The sequence below is a fragment of the Lissotriton helveticus genome, chromosome 2_1 (assembly GCF_964261635.1).
Source record: "Lissotriton helveticus chromosome 2_1, aLisHel1.1, whole genome shotgun sequence".
In the NCBI taxonomy this organism is placed as follows: domain Eukaryota; kingdom Metazoa; phylum Chordata; class Amphibia; order Caudata; family Salamandridae; genus Lissotriton; species Lissotriton helveticus.
In genome coordinates, this window is record NC_136059.1 from 1,227,326,276 (window position 1) to 1,227,339,096 (window position 12,821).

The 12,821-nt window shown below is 45.8% G+C and overlaps 1 protein-coding gene across 3 annotated transcripts in view; it reads right to left on the reverse strand.

Annotated features, from left to right (window-relative positions):
- The window catches only part of FAM13A (family with sequence similarity 13 member A), a 906,414-nt gene that overhangs the window by 619,525 nt on the left and 274,068 nt on the right, over nt 1–12,821 (reverse strand). For all 3 annotated transcript variants that reach the window (XM_078676111.1, XM_078676110.1, XM_078676109.1), the window contains one exon: nt 8,126–8,306. In XM_078676111.1, the coding sequence (XP_078532237.1) occupies nt 8,126–8,306 (181 nt within the window). The remainder of the gene's footprint in view (nt 1–8,125; nt 8,307–12,821) is intronic.

Below are 12,821 nucleotides of genomic sequence, written 5' to 3' on the forward strand. Positions count from 1 at the left end.
TGTGGGGAACTGCACAATCCCCCACTCTGGAAGTGTGGGAAAAGAATTTAGATTGGTGTATGTTTAGGGAAAAGACTACATACCTCGCGAGGGGACGCCCTCGCAAGTGGTCATTGATATGGGGCCCTGGAACAGTTACAGAGGGGATATTTGTACACCACCCCTGAATGTCGCTATTGATGATCCCCCCTCCCCGTGAAGTTCCTTTGCAATCGTAAGTTTTGTTAATCCTGTGACCCCCTGATGTATGCTCGGTGGATATGATGGACCCTCTGTACTGTGATTTTACTGATGCTTCTTTAATAAAAAGAATAATTAAAAAAAAAAATATTAAGTTAAAGCCATTTGCTTTGCTAATGGTAATGTATAGCACAGCAAATGGCTTTAACTTAATGAAAGGCGAGACCTGTTGCATTTTTAATGCGTGTTCAATATTAAATATACGCCATAGTTGCTGCTTATTTATCTTATACAACGAACAACCATTGACAAAGCCAATAGTCCGGACTTGTTGCAGGTATGATGTTACTTGTTGTATCGTATATCTGGATGCAATGACAAACAGCAAAATACAAGTCGGAGGGCACACTATGCTAAACCCAGATTGTTAACTTGTGTGTTTTTAAGCCACGCCGTTAATTACATTAGCCACGCCTCTTTGAGAGACCCCACCGTTTTTTTCATCCCACTTAAAGCCCTGCTGCTAGGGGTCAAAGAGAAAGGTGTAGACAAGGTGAGCGGACAGGCGTGTTTTTAGCGGGGTGACCGTCTGCAGGCAATGAAGTGACTCGCCATTTCTCAACGAAGCGCCTCCGCTCTGTACAATGAATACAGCGCCCGTATCTGGCCTGCGCCTCACCTTCCCTCGGGCTCTTTCCAGGCCTGAGTGCTCGCCACGCAGGGGCCCCGTGAGGGCAGCACTCGAAGACAAAGGCCCGCACAATGCACCTAAGCCTGATTGATGGAGCAACACAGTTCGCAGAAGCTGTTTTCGGCAACCTGTTGCGTTTGTGCCATGCCTGTTTGCTGGGGGGTTTGTACTGGTGGTGAAAGTTGGACGTGGCTGCGGGTGGCATGCTGTGGATTTGTGGCAGTGGGCAGAGGTCGGTGGACAAGTCTGGGGGCGCAGTGCGAAGGAAGCCGTTTTAGGACACCTGGTCTCTTTTTGCGCCCTGCTGGGGGATTTGTTGTATTTTGTCATTTGCCGATATGCAGAAAAAAATCCATCCACCATTTCACTTCATCGAACCATCCTTGCAGTCCATCCATCCATCCTCCCTTTCACTCATTCATCCATCCATCCATTCATCCTTTCACTCAGCCATCCAATCATCCTTCCAGCTAACCACCCATCCATCCAACTAACCACTCATCCATCCATATACACAGCCAAAGGAAGAAGGTTTGACTCCTGCGTATGTTGTGTAAAAATGACAGAAAGTAACAAAATTGTAATTACACTACTAAGATTACAGCTAACAGACTCGGCCAGACTCATGACCATCCTCAAAAGCAGGGCAATTCAGTACTTAGACCAATTGGCGCCATAGCATGGCAGAATGTATGCTAGATGCACGTTTAACATAACACAATAAAAACATCCGCAGAAGACGGGCGGAAGCACACAAGGGGTGTCAGGAATATGCGTGTGCACTATGTGTGCCCACTGCGTAGAGTTACAGAGGCCTTGTAGGGTTCTTGTATGTCACGTCACGTCGCCTAGGAAGCAATTAATACCCCAGCTTGTACGTGGCGTGCCGTGCACTCACATCCTGGAGTGGGCAGCCACGTTAGACTGGTGTGCCACCCCAAACCGCAGGCTGATGAACGAAGGCACGGCGTCTCTCTGCCACGAGAGCTGCATGCCTGCACGCCAGCTGACCGAAAGCCGTTGCTTGTCTTGTGCAGTTTAAGTTGAATGCACGCTATTCGTGCACTGCTGCTGCCGCCCAGGGCCGTGACGTGCACTGTGTGCCCACTGTGGAGAGTGACAGAGGCCTTGTAGGGTTCTGATATGTCACCTCACGTTGCCTAGGATGTCAGGATTAGTACCCCCACTCGGGTATAACTCCATAAACGACAGGCTGCGATAGGAACCTGGCTTTGGCTTTTTAATTGATTAAAGAAGTACATTTTTCGCACCTTAAAGGATGGCTGTGTTTAAAATGAGAAAACAAAATCTGAAAGAAGTAGCAGGGTGTAGGGACTAAATATACAGTTCGGGCCCTGGTTTAAGCAACCACCTAGTTCTGGTATTTTTTAGGCTATTAACAATGTTTGTTGCGTGATTTCATATAGTCACCGATTGTCAGATGGAGATGTGATTATTTTGTAAGTGGAGCATAATTGGCGATCACATTAATTTGTGATAAGAGGTCCAATCCTGTATTTTTCATGCGCAGAGCATAATTGGCGATCACATTAATTTGTGATAAGAGGGCCAATCCTGTATTTTTCACGCTCAATCTGATTGAGCTTTGCGTGTAAACACGCAATAAGGAAATATAGCATGAAAAGCCCAGGTACAAGGATACATATGTAAACACGACTGTTAGCCTTTTAAAGATAGTGTTAGGCGGTCTGAACTATCTGCATTCTGTGGCCTGGCCACACTGCGACAATGCCCTGCATTGTAAATACCTCAAGTGATACTCAGAGCGAATGGTCAATATTCATGCAGCTGTGATCCTGAAGTGTTTTGGTTATGAGACTGTGGAGCAGTCTATTGAGTTGGCTGGTTTTCTTTTATAAGCAGTGGTTGAGTTGTGCATCAACTGTGAAGAATATTCCTGAGTGAGCAGCTGAACGTCCTGTTCTCCACAGAAAAGAGAAGCCGCCATACTCGCAGTGAGTGAGGGACAAAACTGCTGTTGCTGGCTGCCCCTCCCCCACCCGGTGCATTCCCCGCCATTAGACTGACACAGGGCTGTACTACACGGGAGGCCCGCATGCTCACCCACTCTGAGCCAGCTTTCAGTGTATATGATGTCAGAAGGAGCAGAGAGGACAGTCCGGTAAGCCCCGCTGCTACTCTTCCACCGGGTCCCTGATGGGCGCCAGTCTCTGGGCCTTTAGTTTTCCCGGGCTCAGGCTCACAGGCTCCCCTCCACTCCACACAGTCTTACCAGGTGCGTGTCCGGGGAAGGGCGGAGCCAAAGTCCCCAGAGCAGGGGTGCCCCAGTGCTGCCACCCTTTCCAGCCACAGAAGTGGTTTCCGTCCGCCCTCTCACCCCCTCCAAAGCACTGTAATAACTAGGTGTCAGAGCGTGTTCCCCAACAGACGCGAGGCTGCAAAAGTGAAAGAGGCTACTGCCTCAGCCCTGTCCTGTCCTCTCCGTGACCCCGTGCTACAGGCAGCTGGTCACGTAAACTGGTAGGGGGTAAAGCAAGCGCGAAAGTGAAAGAAGGAACGCGATTCAGCCGATCTCTTGTCTTTATGGGGCCATGTGTTTGAAACGCATGGCCCCATAAAGATAAGAAAGCTTTCACGACGCATGGAAGGCAGACAAGTCCGTCCAAGTGGGCCGTCTCAAAAAGAGAAAAATCTACGTCACGAAAACCTAATTTCCAATGGCTGGCCACCGTTTAGCATAAATGGTGATGCCAGCCAATGGAAAAGAGGGGCGGGGTTAAAGCCCTTGCCTGAAATGACTCAAAATCATAACATCTCGGCAAGCGAGCTGCGCATGTGCGCAGCAACGCTAGCCGAGACCAAGAAAGACAAAACATCGAATACTATCACGAAATGTGCTGCAATACGATGCCTGGTTGTGCCTTTTCTTGCAGCATCATTTAGTCACTAATGCTGCATAATTTAATCCTCCCCTGCTGCATAATTCCAGTGGCTCTTGTAATAGCTCTTGTGATAACATTATACATTTGCTGCCACCCAACTCCCTGAAGGAACAGTCAGGGCAAGCCCATGAACAATCTTGCAATAAAGCAATACAGTTGGGAAATTACGATAATGTGATTATAAAAAAAACTGCAAAGAGGCAAAAGTGGTGCTACCATAAGACGGCAAACAGATTCCTGCAAAGGAATTTCGGTCTCTATATCACACTTGTGATCTCCAAAGGGAATTATTTAGTTAGTGCTTCATTTCTTTATTATTTGTTCTTCTTTTAGCGTCACACTCACTATTCAATATAGTTTCTATTTTGTGAATCGGCAATTAACAAAAACAGAAAACAATCCGTTACACCACTGTTGTAAGGCTGCAAAAAAATATTTTAATTTTAGCATATAATCATTACATATTTTTTAAGAGATATTTGATAACAAAGTTAAACAGGTAGCAATAAGGCAAAAGGAAGAGTACAATGAGAAGGTACACATTAGGTAAGTAAACATACAATAGATGACCTGGAAAGACCAAAACAGCGGGCAATGGACTAGAATTCCATGATCCTTGTAGATTCTATATGAAAGTTACAATAGGTGCAGCTGATTAAGTCCACGATTCTGGCAGATGGTCTGGTATCTTCTCATATTGGCGGGGTAGATAAGAAAAGAACACAATGGGCATGATTTCGATGTTGGTCGGAGTTGCCTCTAAGCGTCACCGTTTTGGTGAGGCAACCGCCCGACCATAGGTCGGTGGTTCCACACACCCGATTACGATGCGACCACACACGGTGCGGTCGCGCACACCCATTTCTCTATGGAAGCTTGTTTGACGGGCGGACACCACCCGCAGCACAAGCTCCGATTCAGAAATGGGAGTTTGTGACAAATCCCTGCACCGTGTGGCAGGCACCGTAAGGTGCCTCCCACTTGGTGCAGGGATTTTCTCTGGGACACAATAGGTGCCCCCCAGGGCCACATACGGAGGGCCAGGGGGAAGGAAGCCCTGATACGGGCCCCAAAGTCACTTTCCGACAGCTTTTCCGTGTCAGAAAGGCTGACATGGAAAGGCTGTCGGAAACCAACACCATAATCCCGACGTATGGCTGCCCCGGCGCCACAGGTCATGGGGACCCTGCTCTTCGCCTGTGACAGGGCCGACTCTCAAACGTTTGGGATAAGGTACCAATTACTGCGGGCCTGACCTCGTTCCCATCGCCTCTGACACCCTTTCTTGCAAATACAGACTTCCCCCCAGGCATGACGTAAAGCAACTTTAGACACTGGCCCGAAGGGGGCTGTAAACCCCTGGGATGTCTTTTTCATCAGGACGGTCTGATTGCATTCAATCTACTCAAGAAGGACTATTCTCTAATTAGACAGACCAGTACACTTACACACAACTCAGAAACTGGGTGCTCTGGTCTGAGGTTGACACAGGAGCAAGATGGCCGATCACCCACTTTTGAAAAACGGCTGCTTCTCAAAACAGATGATAAGAGGCTAATCTCGGAGATATATCTCCATCTGACTAAGATAGAAACACACCACAATACCCCTGGGTAGTCCCATTGGGAGGCAGAACTGGACAGAACCTTTTCAGACAAAGAATGGAGGGATATCTTTTATAGAACTCACCACAAGGCACACACCACAGAACATACTGAAACAGCTTACAAGGTCATTTCTTACTGGTACTACACTCCAGCCCGCACCCAGAAAATGAACAGTCAATGCTCCGGGGTCTGCTGGTGAGGGTGTGGCAATTCAGTGACTTTGCTCCATCTCCTCTGGCACTGCCCAAAGCTGAATAGATACTGGGACCAAATCCTAGACGACACAGATGCTGCTTTTAATACGACTATCCCCAGTTTCCCAGCTTACACAGTTTTAGGACTCCCCAACGCACTGACATTCCCACTCCGATCCATCCATCCATGGAAGACAGAAAGCCCTAGCATTGATTGAACACAGGACTTCAGGTGAACCTGCCTTCCTGGGGCACAGATAGAACACCCGATTACAAGCAATGGCTGCACCAATTATGGCCTATGCTTGGCATGGAACGACTGTCCATGGCTGCAACATCTGATAGCTCATCCTATGACGAGATATGGGCCCCATTCATTTCTATTCTCTCCACAGAATACAGGGTACTAACATGCCGGACATACCTACATATTTTAAGACTCCTTCCAGATCCCCCAGCCTAAGGGGTGGCTGAGGTGACGGTGACAGATTAACAAAAGAGCCCTGAAAAATAAACAGGTAGAATGCCAATACTTTCCCTAGCATGGCGTTGCTCGGTAGGGGATGGGGAGGCGGGTGGGTGAGGGGATGGTTTACATTTCTCTTTTTTGTCTTTTGTCATTTTTACTGTTCTTCGTGATAAAAATCAGTTCCTATGATATACCACTGCTGCTCGCCTTTGGCATCAGAAGATGCAATGTAGACGCGGCCGGCCCGATAGGTTGTAGGTAGCTTGCTGTGTACACACTACCTGAACACACCTGGCATCTATACGCAGCTGGCCCAGCTTCGGTTGTAGGTGGCATGCTATGTACAATAGAGGTTATTTTGGGGACAATAATATAAAAGATTTGATCCTAAAAGTGCAGGGCTTACTCGAATATATGATTATACCACGCTTACAATTACCACGCATGGCTTTACCACGCGAATTTTACATCGCAAGTGGCTTTACCACGCTGGAATTTACAACGAAGGATTATACTACGCGTAGAAACGTCTTACCTGCACGTCTTTCACCAGCAGCCCTTACTTCCATCCACCATGGAAACAAGCGTCAAAACACGTCTACCAAAATAAAAAAAGGACTGCTATTTTGACGTACACGGCACGTCTTTGGGGGAGGCTCTTTCCTTTTACTTCAAAAATAATGTGCGTTTTTTTTATTTAAGTAACCCGCTTGTTATTTTTGGGGGGGAGACCCCCCCAGCCCCCCCCCAGCCCCCCCAGCCCCCCCCCAGCCACCCCCCCCCCCCGAGCCACCCCCAGCCCCCCCAAGCCCACGCAGAACGACTGGAAGGAATACCACGTCTCCCCCCAACCCACGCAGAACGTACTTGCGTGGTAAAGACGGTCATGGAAGGCACCCGCGTTGAAAAAACGTTTGCGTGGTAAGTGTACCGTGGTAAACGTTATGCGTGGTGATGCCTTCTTAGTAAATGATGTTTCCCGGCTTACTCAAGCGAGATCCCACTTGCATCACATAGGATTTAGAAGTATTGACCAATAAGTCCTGCTCTTCCATAAATTGGACAAAGGAGTTAAGCAACGTTTGCAGCCCCCTCTCAGTCCTAGCCATCAAGACAGCGTCATATACAAAAGGACAGGGAAGCTGCGCCGTCCCACCTGAGGATAATACACCCTAGACTCCAGGAACACCTTCTCTAAGTTGTTTATATATAGGTTAAACAAAAAAAGGGGTCAAGATGCAGCCCTGACGGACCCCTCTCTGTATAGAGAACTTTCGGGTTTCCTTAAAGTCTTTGGTGTATTTGACCTCCGCCTTAGTGTCTCGATGGAGATCCTGTAAAATAACCCTATCCATACCGACAGATGACAGATTCTACCACACCTTACTTCTATTAACAAGATCGAACTCGGATGATAGGTCCATGAAGGCTAGGTAAACAGTACCAGGGCGGGCAACTGTATACTTATTAAGCATCATGAACAGGTTCAGACATTGGTTCATGGTCGATTGACCAGGACGAAAACCATACTGAACTTCTGACAAGATGTTATTGTCACCGCCCAGCTAGATAATCTGTCCAGTAAAATACGTCTGACCACTGAATCAAACAGGGAGATTGGCCTATAACAGTGTGTGCTGTCTCTATTCCTTTTTTTAAAAACAGGAACAATGGTGGAGGTGGCCCAGGAACAGCCGCATTCATGATTTAAGAGAGGGCAGGGGCCCACAGCTCCAGACTGGAAATGTAAAGGTCAGGGGAATCCCATTTCGTCCCGGGGCCTTGTTACGAGACAAACCTACTAGGCCAAAAAAAAGCCACCAAACGCAATCATGCATGAAGCGGTAAAGTACAATCTGTGAAATCAAGATAGTTCTTGGAACACAGCCATTTTTAAGATTATTGTTTTACTGACACCTCAACGTTATACTGTAAGACTTGAACGGACTACTCAAAAATCAAGCAGAACAATAATTACTATTTTTAAGGTCGTACAAAATGAAATGCTATGGAATGATAACGCCCTACCCGCAAAATAAAGAATGATGACATTGACTTACAGAAAACAGTTTGGTCCAAAGACTGTTGCAAGATTGAAAATATTCATTCGATTCTGTGAGTGGTGCTTGGATACTTGCATCAAAAACTGACAAAGATACTTCAGCAGACAATAGTGAATGTCGGGCAGTTCCAGCAGTAATTCCTTTAGTCCTTTCTCTCGTTCGGCTTCACTTCCATTTTCTAGGTAGAAAGACAGTGGTTCATAAAATATGAATGTGTCAGAATCTATTTTTTAGAAAGCTAATACCACAACTCACTCAATCCCTTCACTCTGCTTTCCTCCCAATTAAAATGAACCATTAGGCAGAGCTTCTCACACTGTGCCATGTTGAGGTAGGCTTTACTGACTTAATAGTAAGCCACTCTATTGAGGTTTTCCTTCTCATTCAACCTCCCCTTTGACACATCCTGGCCCCGCCACTTTATCTCCCTCTTCTCCATCCGCTTTTTGTTGCATTATTTGACATGCATTGATACAAAGGAAACAGAGAGATTTCTTGTGCTAGTATATTATGAAGATAAACTTCACACATGTGAGGAGAGTGATAAAAAGGTGCATTTCAGTGACAACTCAGATACAGATAAACATAAACAAAATCACATAAAACACGTTTTTTCATGTCTATCCATTTCCAGTCTTTATACAGAAGAACGGGACGTTATGCGCAAAGGCAATTGATATGACAGCACAATCAAGTAACTACAAAACAAACCTGGTATAATTGAGGTCAAAGCTACACCGAAAAATGTAATCCAAATGTTATCTGCCTCTTTACATATTGAAGAAAATTCAACCGTGCTTGCATGTATAAATAAGCGCCCAGTGCCAAAAGTAAACAACAATGCGAGTCAATGGCAGGAGACTGTCATCAGTAAACAGATTAACACGGAGTATTTGTAAATGCCAGTCTTTCACAAGTGATAACAAATGTTCAAGGAGATACAAATGTTCCCTGGTACAGTCAATTACTCCGAGTACACTAGGACCTAGCCACAGGTTTTACAATGACTAGCCAATGTCCTGAACTGATCCTTGGTGTACTAAGGGGAACTCAGTAGTGTCTGTAGATAGCCACTACCAGCCAATCTCACTTCTCAGAGAGAATGGAAGCATATCTGCTTACGGGTTCATGTCACCTGACCGTGCACGACTTGGGGAAGTTTACATTTTTCACCAGACAGTATCCTAACGTTAGACGGTTCCCACTGATGATTTTTTGAGTGCAGGCACACTCCAGACGTACCTGCCTGGAGAACAGGGCTATCAAATTACAGACTGCTGAATTTCCAGCCTTTAATCCGCGTAACTCAAATGGCTGAAAACAAAGGGATTTGTACAATGATTCTGGAATCACAACAACTGGTTTGTGACATGGGCAGAGTACCCAAGATGGTTCTGCTGAACTGTGTTTTTCTCCAACGTGGTATCATCAACCCTTCCCAGAAGGATTCTGCTTATGGATCTCACTATGACAGAGCACCGGGGCTAATAAACCGGTTATCTTATCTTCATGCTTGGGGTCACATCATGGTCTCTTCTAAGGATGGGGTGAAGCTCAAAATTGCGATCTAGTCTTGGGTTGTTCTCACTTTTCAAGGGGGTTGCTTTTACAGCTAGACCTCGAGTTTGGGCAAGCAGTCAGATAGAGATCTTCTCAACAGCAAGACAATCCACCTTCACTGTCTTCTCTAAAGATGCAGCAGCTTTGCCCTTTACGTGCTGACCTGTTGCTGGCCTCAAGGATGTCCAGCCATGCAGGGGTTCCTAAGAACTTTCCCCCTCCTTCCTTCAAGTGGTGCTCCTCAGAACGTCTCAGTGAAGTGAAAGAGTAAGTGAATACCACATCAAGTGTCATTTAACAAGCTCTGGCTAACATCAGAGACATTTTGCTCTCACTGGATTGAAACAAGGTTGCTACTCATTCTTTTGGACCTTTTGGCAGACTCTGGCACTGTGTGTCACAACAATTGCTGATAAGACTTGAGGTGAGGCTAGAGTGGCTGGATCCTCTCAGGATTGGACTGATCCTTCCTTTCCAGCCATAGTTAATAATTATGAATTGGGTCGATGTAATTGCCGTTGCATTCAGTTTCATATGAACATTTGGGTCATTAGTACCCCAGAACTGAAAAGGAAGCAGAAACCTTTTATATACCATGCAGCAATAGAACATTTTGTTGAAAAAAATAGAAAAAACACCACAAGCCTCTGAAAAAATACAAAACTTTAAGGGAAATAATTAAAGTCAATCTATACTACTATTATAAAGAGAAAACTTTGAACCTTTGAGGCGGGTAAACTCAGGAACCACAGCACCAATCCAAACACCCGATACATCGTTGTAATTGTCAGGGTCTGCAGATGGACATAGGCTATATAAAAAATAAAAAATATACGTTCTTTAAAATATTTACGATTAAAAAAAAGTAGTCCCTTGGAAGTAGCGCCGGCCGCAGATTGCTCTGAAAGCTGTCAAGGAGCGAGCAGTGAAATGGATGCAAATAAACGTGCTGATCTGAACTTCGTGTGGCTTTGCTTTAATTTGGGGCTTCCTGTTCAGACTTTAAATATATATATATATATATATATATATATATATATATATATATATATATATATATACATATATACATATATATCTATACTACTATTATAAAGAGAGAACTTTGAACCTTTGAGGCGGGTAAACTCAGGAACCACAGCACCAATCCAAACACCCGATACATCGTTGTAATTGGCAGGGTCTGCAGATGGACATAGGCTATATAAAAAAATAAAATATACGTTCTTTAAAATATTTACGATTAAAAAAAGTAGTCCCTTGGAAGTATCGCCGGCCGCGACGTGCGTGCTGACATCAGGAGCGCGGGGAGGAGCGGCGTACAGGAGCGCGAGGAGGAGCGGCGGACATGAGAGCGGGGAGGAGCGGCGGACAGGCGGGGAGGAGCGGTGAGGAGCGGCGGACAGGCGGACAGGCGGTGAGGAGCGGCGGACAGGACCGGCGGCTGAGGTAGGTGAAGCGGCCTGTGTGCGGCTCATTGGGGGCCTTGAAAGTGGCGGGTGCGCACCGGGGGACCCACGGACAACGTCAGGACGGGCGGGGGCCCTGAAGCCTGAGACAACGTCGGGGCGGGCGGGGGCCCAGAAGCCTGATTGCTCCCGGACAACGTCGGGACGGGCTGCTAGTTCATAAATAAAGTAGTACGAGCCAACGACAGCTCAATGTAGTATGACTGTAGTCAACTGTTCTCGTCAACAGTAAATCCACACCTCCAATATTTTACACTCTCCACAACAAAAATTCTGTCCTAGTACAGAACTTCTCAAGGTTCACTATTATAGAAAAATTGAAGACTATTGTAGGCACCTGCAGCTAAGAGTATTCTTTAATGAGCAAAAAAGGATTGCTAAAAAAAAAAAAAAAAAAAAAAAGACTAAACCCACTTAGCACCGCACAACAATGTTTATGTTGACTGCTTCAAAACTCAGGATAAAAGTCCACGATTCTCAACAGCAATAGAAAATAGGATACAACCCTGCCCCTCCCCAGTGACAAGAAACGTAAAACATTTGACATGAGGACACACATCACAATTCAAACCTCTGACAAGGGAGTAGCAGTAGAAGCAATGGATGCAGGCTTACAAAGCAAAAGCTAACATTAGGCAAATAGAGAAATATTACCAGGAACTAATTAAGGGACAATCACAAAGTACAAGAAAGCACTGAATCAAACTTTGAAATAAATGTAAACCAACACACAACAATTCAACTCACTAATACCAGAGAACACGAAACTGAAGAAATATTGTGTATGTTCCTCTAAATCTTAACAATCCTGGCCACCCAATAACAAATTCTGCCCCTACTTGTTGGCCGCAAGTCGTTGAGGACAAACTAAAGTGGCTTGGAGCTATGGCAGTAGGGGAAGAGAAGTTAGAGAACAAGGCCCTGCTGTCTGGATCATGTCTGCTAGAGCACATCTGCAGGACTGCACTGTCCACTGTACCAATGGCTTGAAAGGCTGCCACTGTCTATAGATCCGCCTTCTGGAATAGCACGAATAGTCGAGGAACTGATGGGGATTTGTTTGCTAGGTGTCAAAAGCCCCAAGGAAAATGCTGTGGACCTACTGTTTCTAAACAAGCGCGGAGTGCACCTGCTCTCCAAAGAGTCTAGAGCAGTGATACTCAAAGTACGCCCCGGGGGCGCTTGCGGCCCTCTTGACCTTTAAATGCGGCCCCCTGGTGAACAGCAGCACCAGCTGCTGTTTATTTGCTAGCACTAATATGTAGAAAAAGATGTTAAATAAATGGGCAAGCATTTATTAACCTGAAAATAACTGCTTGTCCATTTATTTAACATGTTTTTGAACCTCCTCACACAATCCATGACCCACCCTCACCCCTTCCCCCCACCCTGCTGGCATCAGTGCGGCTCTTGGGCACACCACAAACCGTACTTTGTGGCCCCTGGGTAAATGTTTGGGAGTACCAATGGTCTAGAGCCATCAAAAGACATGTCAATCAGCAGTAATTGCACATTGCCAGAAAATTCGGTCAACCTGTAAACATTTGTATTCGCACAACGCTTGATTCAAATGTGGACCGCTCCAGCATCTGCCAATGTTTATTTCAATAGGATCATATGTACTGAATATGCTTGTGAATACTATGTACAATGGTCACTCAAAC